Source organism: Aotus nancymaae, unplaced genomic scaffold (genome assembly GCF_030222135.1).
Source record: "Aotus nancymaae isolate 86718 unplaced genomic scaffold, 86718_ANA_hifiasm-v0.15.2.pri h1tg000029l, whole genome shotgun sequence".
NCBI classification, from domain to species: Eukaryota; Metazoa; Chordata; class Mammalia; order Primates; family Aotidae; genus Aotus; species Aotus nancymaae.
Window position 1 is genome coordinate 52,959,763 of NW_026988442.1, and position 22,118 is coordinate 52,981,880.

General features: G+C 34.2%; 1 protein-coding gene across 22 annotated transcripts in view; it reads left to right on the forward strand.

The window, feature by feature from the left end:
- Nucleotides 1-22,118, forward strand: part of BAZ2B (bromodomain adjacent to zinc finger domain 2B) — a 432,545-nt gene that overhangs the window by 311,403 nt on the left and 99,024 nt on the right. For 14 of the 22 annotated variants that reach the window (XM_064382695.1, XM_064382705.1, XM_064382698.1 and 11 more), the window contains 7 exons: nucleotides 1,648-1,851; nucleotides 2,166-2,561; nucleotides 7,329-7,935; nucleotides 9,521-9,814; nucleotides 11,411-11,471; nucleotides 12,243-12,351; nucleotides 12,620-12,721. In XM_064382695.1, the coding sequence (XP_064238765.1) occupies nucleotides 1,648-1,851; nucleotides 2,166-2,561; nucleotides 7,329-7,935; nucleotides 9,521-9,814; nucleotides 11,411-11,471; nucleotides 12,243-12,351; nucleotides 12,620-12,721 (1,773 nt within the window). The remainder of the gene's footprint in view (nucleotides 1-1,647; nucleotides 1,852-2,165; nucleotides 2,562-7,328; nucleotides 7,936-9,520; nucleotides 9,815-11,410; nucleotides 11,472-12,242; nucleotides 12,352-12,619; nucleotides 12,722-22,118) is intronic. The other 8 variants (XM_064382704.1, XM_064382706.1, XM_064382709.1 and 5 more) reach the window with 2 other exon arrangements.

The window sequence follows — 22,118 nt, forward strand, 5'->3', positions numbered from 1 at the left end:
AACTCAAGAAATGTTGGTAGCTGTTAGTCTGCTTATTGAATTGTGTATCTTTGAAGGAGGCATTCTGGTAGCTAGTTTAGAGCAGTTAAAACAGTCATTGCAAGGAGAATATAATGGCAGGAGTGACTCTCACTTACATGAATGTTACCTGAATCAGTGTTCAGAAGACACAATAAAAAACTACAGATTTGCAATCTGTAACTGTGGCTTCAATTTAGCTTTCTGTTGTGGATATTATATTACTGTATTTCATTCCCCAAGCCCCATGTCATGAAAGGATGTATTTCTGTTAAGATCATAACTCTTGTAATTTATTGCTATTCTTTCTGTATTTTGTTCTTTATCAGCAAATGCCATTGAAATGTTCCTAGGTTATACTTAATCTTGTTGCTCCATCATTTCAGTGTTTCTCCTTTTCTGTTTTTCTATTGGTGAAATTTTAACTTTCCCATTGTTAAATAATTATAAATATTTTCAATATTCTGCATGGCAGAGCTTGCACTTTTTATTGAGGAGTTCTGTCATAAGTTGATTGATCAGTTTGTTATTTTGTTATAATTCCTCTCATGATGTTTTCTCTTTTTATCCACTACTATTATGTGTTCTTGAACAGAAAACTTCACTTCTACATGACCTAATATCACTTTCTACCAGCTTTGGATTTTATTTTTCTTGCAGAGTCTTAAATGTTCCAAAAATAAATCTCTCTTTATATTTATCTATCTTGTCTTTTTTTAATCTTTTCTGAAATGAAACATAAATAGTTAAATTCCTTGACCCTAACTAAAGCAGCCCCATAAGTCTTTTGCTACCCTACTCTATCTTCCCTACAGCACTTATTATTATATGGGATGATTTGCTTTTATACTAAGCATCTGTCTACACTCCCCTACCACCAGCACTAGTAAGTTTCTTGAAGGCAAGGACTCTGTCTTGGACATACCCGGAAAGGTGTGTGTGGCATATTATAAGTAAATGTTTGGCTACTGACTCACTGTATGCAAAAAGAAAGAAGACTAAAGCTGTATGTGTAACTTTCAATGTATGTCTCATAGTTGGGATTATTTTGTGAAATGATCTTTTTTTTTTTTTTTGAGACGGAGTTTCGCTTGTTACCCAGGCTGGAGTGGAATGGCGCAATCTCGGCTCACCACAACCTCCGCCTCCCGGGTTCAGGCAATTCTCCTGGGATTACAGGCATGTGCCACCATGCCCAGCTAATTTTTTGTATTAGTAGAGACGGGGTTTCACCATGTTGACCAGGATGGTCTCAATCTCTTGACCTCGTGATCCACCCGCCTCGGCCTCCCAAAGTGCTGGGATTACAGGCTTGAGCCACCGCGCCTGGCCGAAATGATCTTTTTAATCTGTCATACATTTTGAAGAATAACAGCAATATGAGTACATCTAAACATATACTATATTGATATTTTCAATAACATAACAGAACTTGCACTTTTTATTAAGGAGTTCTGTCATATAAGATAATTGATCAGTTTGTCAAATAATTACCATGACAATATGACTTTTTCCTGCAATGACATTTTGAGATTGAAAATATCATTTGAAAGTTAAAAAGAGCACACCCTTTTTTGAAATGAATGTTTTCCAGAAATAAAGTCTTGCCAATACCTTGTCGTTATCCAGAAACCAAGGAAGAAAGCTATGGAAAGTTCTAGCAACAGTGACAGTGATTCAGGCACATCGTCAGACACCTCAAGTGAAGGCATTAGTAGTAGTGATTCAGATGATCTAGAAGAAGATGAAGATGAAGAAGATCAAAGTATTGAAGAAAGTGAAGATGATGATTCTGATTCAGAGAGTGAAGCACAACATAAAAGTAACAACCAGGTATAATTTTTTTCATGGACAGTATCCAGACATATTCATATTTAGGAATTAACTGGTTTATCTTGACTCTCAAAGTCTGTAGTTTTAAAGTTAATCATTACTCTGAGCTCATACTTTTGCACAAGAAAGAATATAAGATGGAAAAATATTTTTAAAGGGACATGTGGTATTTATTTTACTAATTTTTAGATTTTTAGATATTATCATAAGGCATTAATAACACTTTTAAAGCACCCTTTATCTGCAGGTTTTACTACTTGATATTCCTTGCCTTAATATATGTTAGGAAGTTACCTTTTCATTTTTATTTCTAGGTGCTATTACATGGTATTTCAGACCCAAAAGCAGATGGACAGAAAGCAACTGAAAAAGCCCAGGAAAAAAGAATACACCAGCCATTACCTCTAGCGTCTGAATCCCAGACTCACTCATCATTCCAATCCCAGCAGAAGCAGCCTCAGGTTTTGTCACAGCAGCTTCCCTTTATTTTCCAAAGCTCTCAGGCAAAGGAGGAATCTGTGAACAAACACACCAGTGTAATACAGTCTACGGGATTGGTGTCCAATGTGAAACCTTTATCTTTGGTAAATCAAGCCAAAAAGGAAACTTACATGAAACTCATAGTTCCTTCTCCTGATGTTCTTAAAGCAGGGAATAAAAATACCTCTGAAGAATCTAGTTCATTGACCAGTGAATTGAGATCCAAACGGGTGAGTTACAAATTATTTATACAAGAATTTTATTATTAAAAAAAGATACAGCTTCTATATTATCTTATACAAGTTTAAATTAAATTCTACTCTCATTTTAATACTTTCTTAGTGTTCAGGAGTAGAATATGTACATCAGAAAACTAAATTTCTCTGATTTTATATTCACATATGTATCTGTTTAATATATTTTTGGCAATGCAATCATGTCATTCCAGCTCCCCTGCAACCCATCCCTAAGGTAAGCCCCCACCTCAAGCTCTAATGGTTTAGAAATAAGGGGATAGGCCAGGTGCAATGGCTCACACTTGTAATCCCAGCACTTTGGGAGGCCGATCACCTGAGGCAGGCAGATCACCTGAGGTCAGGAGTTCAAGACCAGCCAGACCAATATGGTGAAACCCCATCTCTACTGAAAATACAAAAAATTAGCTGAGTGTAGTGGCATGCACCTGTAGTCCCAGCTACTCTGGAGGCTGAGATAGGAGAATTGCTTGAACCTGGGAGGCAGAAGTTGCAGTGAACTTAGATCATGCCACTGCACTCCAGCCTGGGTGACAGAGCAAGACTCCTTCTCAAAAAAAGAAAAAGAAAAAAGAGGATAAATATGTTTAAATAAGAAAAGCTTCAAAATTACTTGGGTTTCAAATTAGTGTCCTTTTTTCCCTAATATCAATATATTCTTTTTTTTTTTTTTTGAGACAGGATCTTACTCTGTGGCCTAGACTGGAGTGCAGTGGCACGATCTCAGCTCACTGCAACCTCCCCATCCCGGGTTCAAGGGATACTCCTGCCTCAGCCTTCCTAGTAGCTGGGACTACAGGCGCGTGCCAACACACCTGACTAATATTTGTATATTTAGTAGAGACAGGGTTTCACCATGTTGGCCAGGCTGGTCTCAAACTCTTGACCTCAAGTGATCTGCCTGCGTCGGCCTCCCAAAGTGCTGGGATTACAGGCATGAGCCACCGCATCTGACCAAATATATTCTTTTTAAAGAAATAACTCAAGTGATTTACCTTTATAGTCCTAGAATTTATAAGTTTTAAGTGTAAAAACCCTTCGTAAAGAATCACCTTTCTGGCCAGACATGGTGGTGGTTGACACCTGTAAGCCCAGCACTTTGGGAGCCGAGGCAGGAGGAATATTTGAGGCTAGGAGTTCAAGACCAACCTCGGCAACATAGTAAGACCCTGTCTCTACCAAAAAAAAAGAGAACATTTTCCTTTGCCCTTCTTAATGAATTATGTGAAATATTAACTACTACTTACACAAACACTGGAACTACTCTTTAGGGAATTTTTTCACCTTTGTTTTTCTTGCTGTTGATTTTACTACATAGACTAAGTTCAGATTCTGTTGTATGCATTATGTTTGCATACAACATCCTGTCTCATGGTTACAAATATTATTATTAAGCATCCTAATTAGATAACACTTGTAGAACATTTAATGTTTGCCAGCCATTGTTCTAATTGCTGAACATACATTAACTCCTCTGTAATAACGTCTGTGAGTGCTACTAATATTATCCTCATTTACAGATGATAAAATTGGACATTCACATTAGACTCAACTCTAAAAGATGTTATCTTCTCTTTGTCAGTACCTGTTACTGAGTTAGAAGTACCTACCAGCATCCCCCATGAGTTCATTCTTTTCTTTTTTTTTTTCCTTTTTTTTTACAGTTCATTATTTTCTTAAAGGTTTTTAGTCATTGAATCCTTCAGTACCCTTACACTGAAGACAGTCTAACTTAATCCATATAGATTGATTGAATACATATACTAGGATTGGAATTTTGTAGGTCTTATGTCAGCTTTCTTTTATTGACGTTTATATGGAGGACTTTTTGTGATCTGCAGACTCAGGTAGGGGTGGGGGAGCAAGAGCTTGGAAGTAGGACAGACATTAGAACCCATCTCTTCCCACACTATTATCCACATGGATATCTTAAAGCAGCAAGAGATTTGCTACTATACAGTTCTCAATTTTCTCTTCATCTCCTTTTACACACTACTCCTGATTTTAAAAAGGATAATGTGTGTACTATAAAGGAATAATTGAAATAAAATATCTTTTTATTATAAAGTAATATTTGGCTATTCTTAAAAACTTGTTGGTGTCAATATATGGGAAGTGATTCTTCAGCATTACATTGAGGAATAGTTGGAGAAAATTAAAATATAAAACTAAAGGGACTTTTGTTTTCATGGCCTTTTGGTCCTATATATTTAGAAGGAAAACTTACTACCTATAAAAAAGATTATAAAATTATTACATAATATAATTATGTTCTAACAGATAAAAAGACACTAATTTTTCTGCTGAAAATTTAAATCTTGTATATATTAAAGATTTTATGTAAGAATTTTGCTATAAAATTACATTGAAAAGGTATATCTATTTAATATAATTTTCCATAATTTACTGAATAATTACTAATTAAGCACTTTCTCTTTGTAAGGTATTACCTTAGATACAAATATTGCGACAGTTTTTTTTTTTTTTTTTGAGACGGAGTTTCGCTCTTGTTACCCAGGCTGGAGTGCAATGGCGCGATCTCGGCTCACCACAGCCTCCGCCTCCTGAGTTCAGGCAATTCTCCTGCCTTAGCCTCCTGAGTAGCTGGGATTACAGGCACGCGCCACCATGCCCAGCTAATTTTTTGTATTTTTAGTAGAGACAGGGTTTCACCATGTCGACCAGGATGGTCTCGATCTCTTGACCTCGTGATCCACCCGCCTCGGCCTCCCAAAGTGCTGGGATTACAGGCGTGAGCCACCGCGCCTGGCTGTGACAGTTTTTATTTACAAAGAATTATCTTAATAACTTAATTTTCTAAACTAATATAGTTTAGGTGTTAAGATAAAAAGTTTACATTGCTTATTGCTTTGTTAGTACTGCTGCTTTAAAATATTTAATAAGTATTTCATGCCAAGTGCAGTGGCTCATGCCTGTAATCTCAGTACTTTGGGAGTGTGGTGGATTGATCACCTGAGGTCAGGAGTTTGAGACCAGCCTGGCCAACATGGTGAAATCCCTAAAACTACAAAAAAAAATTAGCTGGGTGTGGTGGTACACACTTGTAGTCCCAGCTACTCGGGAAGCTGAGGCGAGAGAATCACTTGAACCCAGGAGGTGGAGGTTGCAGTGAGCCAAGATCACGCCACTACACTCCATCCTGGGTGACAGAGTGAGACTGTGTCTCAAGATAATAATAATAATAAAATAAAAATATTTAATAAGTATTTCATATGACATTTCATCAGCATTTACACTTGTGAAATCTCTGTCACAAATCTTTGCTGATTGGAGTGTTAGGAGCCCAGGTCTGATGCTGACAACACTGCTGATCTTAATTTCAAAGCGATCATTTTCAATGCAGAATTTTACCTTAGATTAAGAAATTCAATTCCTTCTATTAACTGAAGAGATTTTAACAGTTCTGCTGCTGTTTATTTTTATATAATATTTTAATTAGAGTAACTTTATAAAATTCATGATTTTATTGTTTTCAAGGAGATTCTAATAAATAATTTTTTGTTTCTTTATAGACAGAAATTTTATGTTATGTAAATTAATCTTTTCCAAGAAAATTGTATTTTTCTAAATTGTTTACTGTGGAATGTTAGTGTGTAAAAGGCAAGCTAAAGTAGATCCTACAGAATGTTGAATGTCTATTTCCACCAGCTTAGTATCTTAAATCTTTGCTTCAAAGAAGTTCTTCTTGCTCAAGAAGTTATTCATTCAGCAACCTAAAACTGTTTTTTGAGTACATACCAAGTATAGGGCTCTGAACAATGTCTTAGGAAGACCATAAAGGTGAATAAATAAGTGCTAATTCATTATTCAGGATGTTAACTTACCTCCTTAGAGGTTTAAGGCACATAGGCATATGCTATGTATACTAAAGGTGGTATGGCATAAGAGTTCATATGCTCGCCAACTTAGAACTGTTTGACTTATGATCGTTCAACTTTACAATGGCATGAATGCTATGCTATACACATTCAGTAGAAAGTGATATAATAGTCCCTTGATGCTGGGCAGCAGCAGTGAGCTGCAGATCCTGGTCAGCCACATGGTCACAAGGGCAGACAACCGATACTCTACAGCGTACTGTGTTGGTAGGTGATTTTGCTCAGCTTTAGGCGAATAAAAGTGTTTTCAGCACATTTAAGGTAGACTAGACTAAGCTATGATATTTGATAGGTTAGGAGTATTACATCTATTATTGACTTAATATTTTCAGCTTTCGACGAGTATATGGGGAAGTCACCCATGCTAAGTTGAGAAACATCTATGTAGAGAGGTAAAGGAGTGCAAAGGATAGAGGCAAAGAATGCTTCTGGCTGGGAAACCTAGAAAGCTTCTTGGGTTGGATCTTGAAGAATAAACAGTATTTTGTCGGCTTGAAATTTCTGAAAGGAGGCTATTTCATGCAAAGAAATGGTTTCAGGTTTGGATTATTATGAAAATTGAAGCAGCAGTAAAGAGGGGGTAGTCAAAAGGCATATAATTTTTGAGAGGGGAAAACTAATTAAATTTTAATTAGATATAGCCAAGATGTAGCAACAAATTTAAATCATGATATACAAGTAACAACGGTCATAGCTGTTGCTACTTTTATAGCACTTGTATATCATGATTTAAATTTGTGTATGATATGATAACTGTAATTTGTTTTTAGATATTGAAAGCAAATAAAAGCAATCTTTGTTTTTTGGTACATTTTGTTATGTTTTTTAACTTATGTTTCAACAGGAACAATATAAACAGGCATTCCCATCACAATTAAAGAAACAAGAGTCATCTAAGAGCCTGAAGAAGGTTATTGCAGCTTTGTCAAATCCAAAAGCAACCTCTAGTTCACCAGCACATCCAAAACAAACATTAGAAAACAACCACTCGAATCCATTCTTAACAAATGCACTTTTAGGTAATCACCAACCAAATGGAGTTATTCAAAGTGTCATTCAAGAAGCTCCTCTAGCACTTACTACCAAAACTAAAATGCAGAACAAGATTAACGAAAACATTATTGCTGCAAGTAGCACTCCTTTTTCCTCACCTGTAAATTTGAGTACAAGTGGCAGAAGAACCCCTGGCAATCAGACACCTGTAATGCCCTCTGCCTCTCCCATCCTGCATAGTCAAGGGAAGGAAAAAGCTGTTAGCAATAATGTAAACCCAGTAAAAACACAGCATCACTCCCATCCTACAAAATCTTTAGTGGAACAATTCAGAGGAACAGATTCAGACATTCCCAGTAGTAAAGATTCTGAAGATTCAAATGAGGATGAAGAGGAAGATGATGAGGAAGAAGATGAGGAAGATGATGAAGATGATGAATCTGACAACAGCCAATCAGGTTATTTTCATTTTAAAATTTAAAGTATTTTTCTAAATGCTATGTGAATCAAACATTTTAAAGGACTTCTTAATTCAGACTTAAGATCAGTGTCATTTACTATGTCTCACACAGCTTTTTGCATTTCTATAATGAGCTCATAAAATACAGGAGTAATTGATACTGGAAATCCTAAGTCAGATTATCAGCTTGTTATTCATTTGACATTAAACAAATAATCACTTTAGAGTGAATACAAATGATGCATAATTAAGACATCATTTCATCAACTTGCTTAATTTTTGTTTCATTTAGGACCACCCTTGTTCTATTTCTTCTACTACTTGCTAAAATGTATCACCAGCTGTTTTGAAAAAAGGTAAAATTATAGTCACATTCAGAAGGTACCGAAAACCTAAATCACTATAAATTTCCAACAATAACACAGAATTCATTAAATAGCATATACAGTACTCTCTGATTTAATTTTGAGTCACTTTCTACTTTTTTTTTTTTTTTGCTGGGTTGGGGGTTAACTTCTTTATATTTTTATTTTCCTTCGCTCTCCTCATTCCACAGAAGATTGAAAACATAAAATACAAGAAAGCTTAAATTGTGAATACACAAATGAAATACATATTATAAATGTTTGTGGATTTGTTACTGGTCAGCTACAGATTCAAGTAATTATTTTAGCAGCTAAATGAACAGGAAAATATACTCAGATATACAATTTAAAGTATCTATAAGTTAAAAACAAATTTTGTGCTCAGGGTAAGAACCACTCTTCCTGGGGTTCCCATAAAACAACTTTGCATGATCATAAATATCAATATTCATAACTTTTAAAACTAATTTTTATAATAAATTTCAATATAGGCAAATAGTATCACACAAACTAGAATTCCACAAGAGCCATTGTTCTGGGAACTATGAGGAAACAGTCTAAGTATCGCTCTTATGTTTATCAAGTTTAATCTAGTAATAGATTTTACATATCTAGAGGAATGGATGCATCATGCATAGGATTACAAAGCTAGAACAAACAAATTATTAAATTATCCTACTATAATTATTTCCGTAAGCCTGATTTTTTGAGAGGCCTGAAAAGCCTGATGAAGTCTTTTATGTAAATAGAAAAACTGCAGCCAAAAAACCAAGAATCTCCTGTTGAAAATTGTTTTCTTTTACTCCAAAGCCCAAATGAAAGTATGATGGTAGTTCCAGATTTCTCTTTCTCATATTCGACCTACTATACTTCTTAAGCCATTGGAATCTGTGTGAATAGTCAGTTTAATTCCCTCTTTTACTTTAGTTTCTCCATTAAATAAAAAATTATTAAGAAGCCATTAAGCATAACTCATGTGAATAGTGTCACATGAGAACTGTTTTAATTTGAGTAAAACTTACACTTTAAAAATTTTTTTGAAGATTTATAGCCTACATACATTATTCTCAAATAGTTTATAGTATTTACTCTTCAGGAAAAGTGCTCATTTGAGTTCTCATTCACAGGTGCTGGTTCCTGAACTAGTCCATTAGATACAAACTGCAAATTATTGGTGATTACTAGTTATAATATACAAATGCTTCTTTTACTTCCCAGAATCAGATAGTAATTCAGAATCAGATACAGAAGGATCAGAAGAAGAAGATGATGATGATAAAGACCAAGATGAATCAGATAGTGATACTGAAGGAGAGAAAACTTCAATGAAACTGAATAAAACAACTTCCTCTGTCAAAAGCCCTTCCATGAGTCTCACAGCTCACTCAACACCTCGTAACCTCCACATAGCAAAAGCCCCAGGCTCTGCTCCTGCTGCCTTATGTTCTGAATCCCAGTCACCTGCTTTTCTTGGTACATCTTCTTCCACACTTACTTCAAGCCCACACTCTGGTACCTACACTTTATTTTTATTATTCTAAAATAGAAGTCAACCCATAGCAAGAATTTTTATTGGTAGAGTGTTCTGGAGATGATCTCATGGGAATCAAGATTAAAGCTAGATTTTAGGTTCGCTAAGGAAGGTCAGCATGTATTTTCAGAGGATATGACCCATTACCTGGTCTTTTTTCCCCCTGAGCTTCCAGTTTAAGGATCTGACTGATGACAGTTCTTTTGTTTTTTGAATCTTTTCTGCTTTTGTGTTCAGTTTGTGCTTCTAGAATATAGAATTTAATTGACAATTGGACTTTTTTGTACAGTTAACCCTTGAACAATGCAGGGTTTAGGGGCACTGGCCCCTAAACAATTGAAAATCTGTATGTAACTTTTGGTTCCTCAAAAACTTAACTACTATTAGCCTACTGTTGACCAGAAGCCTTACTGATTGCATGAATAGTCAATTAATATATGTTGTATGTGTTATATACTGTATTCTTACAATAAAGAGAAAAGAAAAATGTTAGTAAGAAAGTCATAAGCAAGAGAAAATGCATTTACTCTTCATTACGTGGAAGTGGATCATCATAAAGTTCTTCATTCTCATCTTCATGTTGAGTAGGCTGAGGAAGAACAGGATTGGTCTTGCTGTCTCATGGGTGACAGAGGTGGAGGAAAATCTGTATCTAAGTGGACTCACACAGTTCAAACCCACATTGTTCAAGGGCCAACAGTATTTATAAAAAAGTTCACTTGGTTACTTAAGATGCTATCTGCCCAACATATAGCCAATGTCATTTCTATTAGTGAGTAGCATTCCTATTCCATTAACATGCCATGTCTTTTTGTTTTCCTATTTGACTTTTTATAAATTCCTAGAGGTCTTCATTAAAAGTTTCTACATTTAATATTTCAAAACTACTTTCAGTTCTCATTCAATGTCTAAGAAAATATATGTAGTAAAATATTTTGTTGTTTTACTTATTTCACTCTCCTCTTATCAATTTCTAGCTTTGCTTTTATTTACCACATACCAACCAGTATGACGGCCTACTAATTTTAGATGAATTTATTTGCGTTTCTGAAACTTGATCTCTGTCTTTGAAAATTTTTACATAAAATCCTAATCCTGCTCCTTGGTGGTTTAGGTTAATTAAAAGACCTGGTAGTGTTTTTTACTATGGAAGTATATGGACATAGAAATTAAATCGTCTCTAAATGTATGAGCCAGCTGTTGAAATTTTCCAGCATCTGAAACTTCATATGTTCAAAGTCAATAATTTAAATTGTTTTTCTGAAACCTCTATTTCCATAGCCATCTCTTTAATAACAAAATGAGAGGAAAGTTGTATGTTTTTACCTTGGATTGTATTTTCTTTAGAGAGAAAAAAACAGTAACTCTGTCATTCAGACCCAAAAGAAGAAAAAAAGCTCCCTGCCTTATACAGTGTTTTTATTGAAAACCATCTAAAAATAAAGTGTAAATTACAGAAATACACTAAATAATCCATCATTAAAATATACTTTTTTAAAGAAAAGTTTCTAAACTATCAAAAGATTATTATCTATATAAATGCATTTTTTATTTTAACCAGTTGAATTTTTTTAAAGGCACTTCCAAAAGAAGAAGAGTAACAGATGAACGTGAACTGCGTATTCCATTGGAATATGGGTATGCAAAATAAGGTTTTCCTTTTTCTTTTTCCCCCATTTATTTATGCATGTTTGAGGTATACTTGATTTCTCATTCTCTACAGTTAATAAAAGAAGTCCATAAGCTGCATAGTATTTATTAGAGCAGAAGAGCCAGAGCGAAGGGCAAGGAATTTGATATATCAGAAAACTGAAATTAAGCCTCTTTCCTTGATGTATGGCAGAGCTGGGGTGGGATGATGCAACCAAGTAGGAACATGACTGAAAAAGAACCAAGAGCAAATCAGATGGCAAAGGGCAGGAATACAGTGAGACTTTGAGAAGCTTTTGTGAAGATAGAATTAAAGGACAGTAGAAGCCACTTTGGTCAAAATTGAGAGACACAACAGAGTTTGGCTAAAATGGTTTAATTAGAAATGACAGCTTTCAGACTGAATGTACATGAACCTCAAGCAGCAGACAGCCAGGTTTACTTTACTCCTAACTTAAAGCTTTTCAGATGTAAAAAATAGTGCACGTTGACATGTTACTGAAATGTCAGAGTACCCAAAGTAATTAATTATGATTTCTAAAAATATTGATGGAGTTTAAATATTTATAAATTGAATCATTAATTTTTTGGTTGAATTAGCTAAAAATCTAAATAGTTTTAATTGTTATTTGGGTTTTTGGAGGAGTTTTTTTTTGTTTTTATTTTTCATGTTTTCTAGAGAACATGTATACTTAACTATTTTTTAATTTTTAAAAGCTTTCTTAAGTATGTCATAACCTTCATTTCTGTTATGTATAGCTGGCAGAGAGAGACAAGAATAAGAAACTTTGGAGGGCGCCTTCAAGGAGAAGTAGCGTATTATGCTCCATGTGGAAAGAAACTTAGGCAGTACCCTGAAGTAATAAAGGTACATACTTTTCACCAAATAATGTACATTTGGTGCCTATTAAGCATGATCATGTACAAAAAAAAAGCGTACTCATTTCTTGGATAAAGTTCCTTGATACTAAATATTCTCTTGTATGGGACTATTGTACGTAACCTAAATTGATCTCCTATAAATTTATAGCCCCTTGATAGAGTATGCAAAACATTAGTGCCGTGAAGCTAGCAATACATGAAAGCTGGGTTGTAATTATTAAAACCTGAAGTGGAAAAATATGTGATTTTTTCAGTATCTCAGCAGAAATGGAATAATGGATATCTCAAGGGACAATTTCAGCTTCAGTGCAAAAATAAGAGTGGGTGACTTCTATGAAGCCAGAGATGGACCGCAGGTATCCACTTTTTAAAAAGTATAGTCTTTGAACCAAAAAGTAGTACCATAACCAAATGAAGTAAATTTCACTACACTCTGGAGCATTGCCTTTCATTAATTAATTCATATGGCTATACATATAACTTTGTGGTAAGCACTCATTAAGGCCTCAGTTTACTATGTTTAACAAGGAGCTTTGACATAATAGGTATCTTTTTCATATTTAAGTAAATTTTTCCTGTTTATTAATTCAATCTATAACTTTACAGTTTATACAGGTATAAAAGTATCTGGATGTTCATATGAAATATAGGAAAACATTAGTTTCCTGAAAAGTACAGCTAGTTTTAAAAACTAATTTGAATATGAAACCCCTATTATTATAAGTCAGTCCCAAAGAGGATGTATATGCCCTAGTATTTTGGAAGAATCTTGTCCATTTGATTATGCTACACTATATGACGCATTTTCACAAGTTTGATAAGATTTTTTTGTCATTCCTTAAAATTAGATGAATGAAATTTCTGCAGAAATTCACTTTTTACATTAATTGGTGCACATTTGAGAACATATCACCACAGCTCCTTTGAGTTTATGGTGTTAAGCACACATCCTCAGCAGTCAGCAAAAAAAACCCACCAAGTAGATCTCATTTCCTGTGTTTTCCTTTAATGCTTTCCCTTTGTTCCTTAGTTGTATTCAGCTGCATGTGCTTATTACTCCCTTTAGCTGCATTGAAAGGGGTCCCAGTTAAGGAGTGACGAGACCTAGATTCTTGTTAATCCATGAAATACTCTTGTATACTCTTGTAATTTTGAACAATAACAAAATAATGCCCCCTTTTCCCTCAACTTTTTTATCTGCCAAATAGAGACTATGATAATTACACTTCTGCCTCATAGGATTATGACAATATTAAAATGAGATCATGTGCATAAAAATATTTCAAAAAGGCTAAAATGCTCAGCCAGCTGAAGTTGATATTTTCTTTCTTGATTGAACCTCTCTCTCTTCTGTCCCATTGTAATGCATAGAAAAAAAAATTTTGGCAATTAAAATTTTGTGAATAGGCAGGTTTTTCTATCCTCTTACCCTTTAATTTTACAATTTAGAAATGGAAAAGGTCTTCCTTATTCTGCAAGAGTTTCTTAAAATTAGGCGAATGAGTTTTGGAGCTTAAATGAATTTTTTAAGGTCACACAACATCAACAAGGATGAGGCATAACTAGAACTCAAGGTTTCTGAAAAAGTAATCTTTTGCATACATCATGTAACCTATTTTCTATTGTAGTCCATGACTTTTAAAGAAAGAAGTTATGTCCAGATCTACCTGTCTCTTTATTGGTAGTTCTAAAATGCCAAAATGTGTTTATCTGAGATTTATAGAAATATATTCTAGGGTTTTCTATTTTTCTTTCTTTTTAAGCAAAAAAAAAAAAAAAAATTTGACTTAGACTAAATCTGTCACCAGATTCTTAGAATTGTAGTGAACCACAGTGTTACACATTCTATATACACTAAATCAGTTTTATAGCCATAAAACATATTAGAAACTTTAAAATTTTTTAAAAATTTTTTGATTCATATTGTCAGATTCTTACTTGTATTATTTATGCCAAAGATATCTTTATGATTTTAAGTTCACTAGATTTTTGTTCTGAGAGGAAAGCTAATTGCTATTTAACACATAAAGGATTTTTAGTTTTGTATCAGTGACAATTAGACCTAATCTAAAAAGCCTCATTGCACAGAGTAGCATGTTCTTTGACATCCATTCACTTTTTATTAAATATAATCAGTGTTTTCCAAATGCATATTGTCTTATGAGATCAATTCCAATCAAGGAAATAGGATAAATTACTAAAGCCAAATATGTTAAGCCGCTAATATTTCAGCAGAATGCTAGGGGAAAACATTCACAATTTTGAGAGCATTTGTTTTAGCTAAAACCAAAACTAGTACACAGAAATTCAGGATACTTTTAGAGAACAATTAAAGGTAAGTCATCCAAAAAAGTGTTCTAGTTAATTAATTAGAAGTGCATAAAGTTATAAAACCATGTATATTTCTATATACTGGGTTATATGATTCATAGGTATAAGCATATGGTTAACTGGAAATGTATATCATTATATAAGAATTTTCTATGAAAACCAAGATTATGTATTTTTGTTACAGTAATTATGATGTGAAATAATTTTGATCACCCTAAATTTTGTAGAAGATAGAAAATATAGTGTGGCACAAAGCTACAATGATGACCATATGTGTTTACAATAGATCTGCTTTTATGCAAATTGTGTAAGTGGTTGGATGATGAAACATGTTTAAAAAAATGCTATTAAAAGACTAGAAGAAAATTTGTCAAAACGAATAATGGATGTAATGGTGATAATGGATTTTTTTTTTCTTTCTACATTTTTTGCATGTTGTATATTTTCTAAAATTTTCTTGTTTTATGTATATAATGTGAAAAACAGGCCAGGTGTAGTGGTTCATGCCTGCAATCTCAGCACTTTGGGAGGCCAAGGTGGGCGTATCACTTGAGGTCAGAAGTTCGAGACCAGCCTAGTCAATGTGGTGAAACCCAGTCTCTACTAAAAATACAAAAATCAGCTGAGCATGTTGGTGGGAACCTATAGTCCCAGCTACTCGAGAGACTGAGGCAGGGAAAACTGCTTGAACCTGGGAGGCAGAGGTTTCAGTGAGCCAAGATTGCACCACTACACTCCAGCCTAGGCGACACAGTGAGACTCGTTCTTAAAAAAACAACAACAGGAAAAAAAATTCCTGTCTTTTAAAAGTAAATACCTCTATTCTTTGTAATCTAATAAAGCTGAGAATTCATAGTTTTCCAAATACGTGGAGATTGTACAAAATGATCTTAAATGTTACAACTATAGTTTTCCAAGCTTCATATGTCTATTGGGGTGTTTGATAGCAAATGAAATGCTGTATTGCAGATTCATTTGTATAGTCAGCCCTCCTCCATATCTGTGTTTTCTGCATTCCTGGATTTGACCAATTATGGATTGAAAATACTCAGGAAAAAAATTGTATCAGTACTCAACATGTGCAGACATTTTTCCTTGTCATGATTCTCTAAAGAGTATAATGTAACAACTATTTGGGTAACATTTACATTGCATTTGATATTATAGGTAATCTGGAGATGATTTAAAGTATTCAGGAAGGTAGGTATAGGTTATATGCCAATACTACATTATTTTTATTCAGGGACTTGAATATCTGCAGATTTTGGTATTCATAGAGGGGGGTCCTGTTTGCCAAGGGATGACTCTATTCTCCTATTAAAACATTTGCCAGGGAAATATAATTTCTTCATCATTTTTTTCTCTTTGTTTTTTTGTTTTTTGTTTTTGAGATGGAGCCTTGTCTGTCACCAGGCAGGAGTACAGTGGCACTATCCACTGCACCTCCCAGGTTCCAGCGATTCTCCTGCCTCAGCCTCCCTAGTAGCTGGGACTACAGGCACATGCCACCACACCCAGTTAATTTTTGTATTTTTAGTAGAGACAGGGTTTCAGTATGTTGGTCAGGATGGTCTCAATCTCTTGACCTCATGATCCGCCAGCCTTGCCCTCCCAAAGTGCTGGTATTACAGGTGTGCACCACTGCGCCCAGACTTTTTCCTCTTAAAACATATTACTAAACCCCCAACAATAGTTCTGTATGTTCTAATTTTACTTGACACATTACAAAAATTTTATCAGTGGAATTCCAATTCTCCATATTTTACGTGTAAAATTTAGGAGATAATACTTTCTGCTAGAAGATAATATCTGCAGTACAGAATTCTGGGTTTTTCTCTTGTTTATTGAGAAAATGATTTATTCCTTCCAGAAGTATAATTTACATCTAAGGCCATTAATCTCAACATTAAATACTAAAGAAGTAAAAAAGTTAATCGAAAACAAAAAACAAGTCCCCTCACCCCAAAGTATATACAGCAATCTGTGATAAATCTGAAAGAGAAACAGCAGCCCATCAGTATTTTATTTCAGAAAAGATAAAATCCTTGTTTCTTACATTTAAGAATTTCTTTGTTTTTAATATTATTTTTTTAAAGAAAAAAGCCCATAATTCAAAAACCCTTTTTTAATAGCCATTCTGACTAGTGTCAGAATGAGATGGTATTTCATTGTGGTTTTGATTTGCATTTCTTTAATGTTTAAGGATGCTGAGCATTTCTGCGTATATTTGTTGGCTCCATGTATATCTCTTTTTTCAGAAGTGTTTGTTCATGTTCATTTTTTAATGGAGTTATTTTTTATTTGTTGAATTAAGTTTCTTATAGAGTCTAGATATTACACCTTTGTCAGAGGTATAGTTTGTGAATATTTGCTCCCATTCTGTAGGTTGTCTGTTGACAGTTTCTTTTGTTGTACAGAAGCTCTAGTTGAATTAGGTCTCAATTGTCAATTTTTATTTTTGTTGCAATTGCTTTTAGGGACTTAGTAATAAATTATTTGCCAAGGCCGATGTCCAGAATGGTATTTCCTAGTTTTGCTCCTAGGAATTTATAGTTTTAGATCCTACATTTAAGTCTTTAATCCATATAGAGTTAATTTTTGTATATGATGAAAGGAAGGGGTCTACTTTCAATCTTCTGCATATGTTTAGTCAGTTATCCCAGCACCATTTATTGAATAAGGGAGTTCTTTCTCTATTGCTTGTTGTTGTTGACTTTGTCAAAAATCAGGTGGTCATGGGTGTGCAGTCTTATTTCTGGTTTCTCTGTCCTGTTCCATTGATCTGTGTATCTGTTTTGGTACCAGTACCATGCTGTTTTGGTTACTGTAGCCTTGTAGTACAGCTGGAAGTCAGGTAAGTGTGATGCCTCCAGCTTTGTTCTTTTAGCTTAGATTGCTTTGGCAATTTGGGCTCTTTTGGTTTCATGTGAATTTTAGAATAGTTTTCTCTGATTCTGTGAAAAATGACATTGGTGGTTTGATAGGAATAAGCTTTGAATCTGTAAATTGCTTTGGGCAATATGGCCATTTTAACAATATTGATTCTTCCTATCCATGAGCATGGAACATTTTTCCATTTGTGTCTTCTCTGACTGCTTTCAGCAGTGTTTTGTAATTTTTATTGTAGAGATCTTTTACCTCCTTGGATAGCTATATTACTAGGTATTTTATTCTTTTTGTAGTTATTATTGTAAATGGGATTGTGTTCGTGATTTGGCTATCAGCTTTGATGCTATAGGCATATAGAAATGTACTGATTTTTGTATATCGATTTTGTATCCTCAAACTTTACTGAACTTATTTATCAGTCCTAGGAGCCTTTTGTCACAATCTATAGGGCTTTCTAGGTATAGAATCATATTGTATCTTAAGACAGTTTGATTTCCTCTCTTCCTGTTTGGATACCTTTTTGTTGTTGTTGAGTACCATGGATATTTTGCATAAGTTAATCATTGTTTGATTCAAGATATTTCTGGGCTTAAGGTATGATTATATATATATATAATTATTAATATTAACAGCAAACACTTGTTGAAAATATTAAGTAATTTTTGTAAAGTACAATAAGATGAGAGGTATATGAGCTTATATTTATTAAAATTTAGGTAAATTGATCATTAACTGAAGGGCAACAGTCTAATTTATACCTTTAAAAAGAAGAGATGCCCTTAATTCAAGAAAATAGGATTACAAATGAAATGGGGATGAAAGGCCCAGCACAGTGGCTCGTACCTGTAATCCCAACACTTTGGGAGGCCGAGGCAAGAGGATCACCTAAGGCTGGGAATTCAAGACTAGCCTGACCAACGTATTGAGACTCCATCTCTACAAAAAATAAAATATTACCTGGGCATAGTGGTGCATGCCTGTAGTCCCAGCTCCCCGAGAGCCTGAGGTGGAAGGACTGCTTTAGCCCATGAGTTTGAGACTACAGAGAACTATGATCATGCCATTGCACTCCAGCCTGGGTGACAGACTTGAGACCCTGTCTCTAATTAAAAAAAAAAAAAGAAAAAAGGAAAGAAAGAAATAGGGAATAAGATACACTTAATGTATTCATTATCAGTTTTATTTATTTTGGTCCACAGATGTAGTGAGGAATTTGTAGAATCAGCTACTTTTCAGCATCTACTGATAGTTTTCAAACATTTCTTACCAGCTTCTGTAAAAATCTTGATTTTAGAGGAGCGATATAGACTTCATGGAATAAAACAATTATATTACTCTTTGTAAGTCCATGCTGTACTGGCTGGATACCTTTTAATGAATTTCTGTTAGCAGTTTTAGAAACCCCTTTGAAAATGGTGTAAGGTAAATAAATTTCCTATGGACTTCTGTTTTATCACATTATAAAAAACTTGTTGAATAAAATGTCATTGTTTTTATTTTACTTTGTGTTTGATTGTCAGAATAAAAGAAAGTAAGGTTGAACTACACATATTCTGGCAATAAAATAGCATTATTTTTATTTACCTAAATACAATACTAAGGTAAGGGATATTTACATATTACTTAGGAATAGAGGAAGGCATCAAAATAAATTGTTAATGACATATTATTTTGAAATATATGATGATCTACCTTGAAAAGCATTTTTTTGAATTGTAGAAAACTATATATCTAAGCATAAAGACTTTATTTTTTTTAACCAGGTGGTTTAGAAGCATTGTATGGAATGTCTATTGTTATCAGGCCAAAAAAATGCAGAAAATTGAAAGATGCAAAGAAGCAGCAAGTTTAAAATGACTCAGAAAAATGTTGCTTATTTTCTTTGAGATGTTGCATTTAGAAAGACGTATAGTGTTTCTTCTTTTTAAAAATGCACGAGTCCACAAAAAGTAAAATGTCTACAGTTCTTACCGAAAAGAGCCTTTGTTCTGAGTCATTTAATCAATAAATATTTATGACAGACAATGTGCCAGGCATTTTTTCCCCACATAAATGTCCCCTAAAGGCATTTTCCTGTAGAGGAAATTGTGAACACACCTTTCAGTACAGAAATGAAACTGAAAGCCTGACTTTGAGGAGAAGCTAGTGTTCATAGAGAAACTGAAGTGTACAAAAAAATGAGTGTTGGTTTGGAGAAGCTTATTCTCTGGGGAAGATAAAACAGTAGGCACAATCAATGCTGCCCAGCTAAAAGTTAGGGTTTTGTTAATAAGGAGTAAGAGAAGGCTTCACAATAAGGTAGGCAACACACAGTTTCTGGCACACTTATAATGTTGGTAATTATTTCGAATTAAGTAAAGAACAAAAGATTGGGAGTCAACAACCAGAGTTCTAATTCAGCTCTGCTGTTAACTGTCACACCTAATGCAACATAGCTGTGGGCACGAATGGACACTGAGAACATGAAAGATCAGTACCAGAAATGTAAAAGTCTGGAAATTTATGTCACTGATCTACCAGGTAGGATTTTTGTGGCTAGGCAAGGCCTGTACTAAGAGGCCAACTATATGAATCCAAGATTTTAGGAGGAAGATATAGGAGGAGGAGATATAAAGTCGTGACTATCAGAGGATGGCATGCTATGAGTAAGTAGAAAGCATAGTCAGCATTGTGGAAACAACTGTATCAAACCACGTCTTTCTCACCTGTTTTTAACAGATGACACCTTTCCTCACGGTTCTTAGTCTTTCACATCTTTTAAGTGCTATGTAGTGTGTGGTATAATAAGCTCTATGAGTAGGGTGGCTTAAGAATATCTGTCATAAAGTTTATAATATGTCACCCTCTCACCACCTACCTCTGGCACTGTTAAGTAGCTAGAAATAGATACAATACTAAACTGTGAAATAGGCATAAGGAACCAACAAAATTTTGATTTTTTTCCTCATGATGTTAATTTTTTATATGAATTGCCAACTTTTATCACAAATATCTGATACCCTTTCTTTGCTCATGCCCTAAGAATTTTTTTAGTTCTAGGAGGGTAATTTAGTATCTTACATTACTTTGAAACACTGAAGCTAACTTCTCTCATCTGTAATGTAAATATATATAAAAGATCTTTAAGATCGATTTGCTTTTAGGTGTGACGTTCTAAAGGTTTCATTTAAACAAATTAGGAAGTAAAGGATTCTGAAAGTATAATTTCAAAAAGAAAGGTAGTAAAAAATTAACTTTGTTTACTTAAGCTATTAAATTTACTGAAAATTATTTAACCAGAAATCAATTTGGTAAATGATCAATCCACTGAATGACTAATTGGCCTTAAATTGTCACACCAATTGCCTTAATCCATATTTAAAACATACACAACTATTTTACTGCCGGAAGCAAGGACTAGGATATAGTTCTCAAACCAGAAAAATATGAGAAGAGTAGGGGAAAGTCCCTCCATTCACTTATATAAGACTGAGCATTCAGAAAGTACAGTACTAGGCATCTCAAATGTTAACTTGGGAAGCTGTGCATCTAGTGGCACAGGACTATAAATCCATGGTGACATTGCTGTATCATAGTCTTGGTGATACTAAAAGTTCGGAAAAAAAAGTCACCCATAACTTGGCCTATAAATCATTCAGCTAATTGGCTTTTGGTGGACTGGTTTACTGCATTTACATAATTATATACTGCTTTTCACCAAAAATAAATCAGCTTACAAGTATTTTTTTAAAATGGGAGCAACAAAAGAAGAAGACAAGCCAGGAAGTAAAATTAAATCAGGAATGAGACTTGAGAATACATCCCATTAAGATCTAAACATGTGGCTACTAAACCGCATATTTATTGTAGCTTTCAGTGAAACATGGGAAACCCAGTTAATTAGGCAATTTACTGTCTGAGATTAGGTGAATACAAAAACGGTTGCTCATGAAGGGTTCACCTATCCTTTGAAGTCATTTATTTATGAAGCCTATATAACAGAAATGTTGAAATATGAAGGTCATATTTAAAATAAATTTCATGATCTCTTTTGAATTTCTGAATACAGAATTAAGAACACACTAAAAAGAAATGTTTTCTTTCTTTAAAAATCTGTTTACAAGTCATAAAAAATTGAGCAAATAAGTTTATTTGCCAGTTTTCTCAAATATTTCTCCATCCTTATGTGTTCAGTAAGAAAACCTCATTGCCATGTATTTCCCTTTTCATGTGGTTTAGAAACCATTCCAAACCTTAACTGCCTTTCTGGTTTACATCCAGGCTTTCCTACTTCACATCCAGGCAGTGTTCAACAATTTCAGTCCATTCTCTCTCCCAAAAGACCAATGTACTATTCATCTCCCTTTCCAGCTCTAACTCCTGTGCTGTAATCCAGGCCATCATAATTTTTATATGGACAGTTTAGACAACTTTCTCTCCCAACCTCTAAACTCTTTTTTTAATACATTACTACCCAGGGTGTGGTCCTAGTGTCACCTGCCTTAGAATAGACTGAGCCTAAGGTCCTTGCTAAAAATGTGGTCCTTTAGGGAA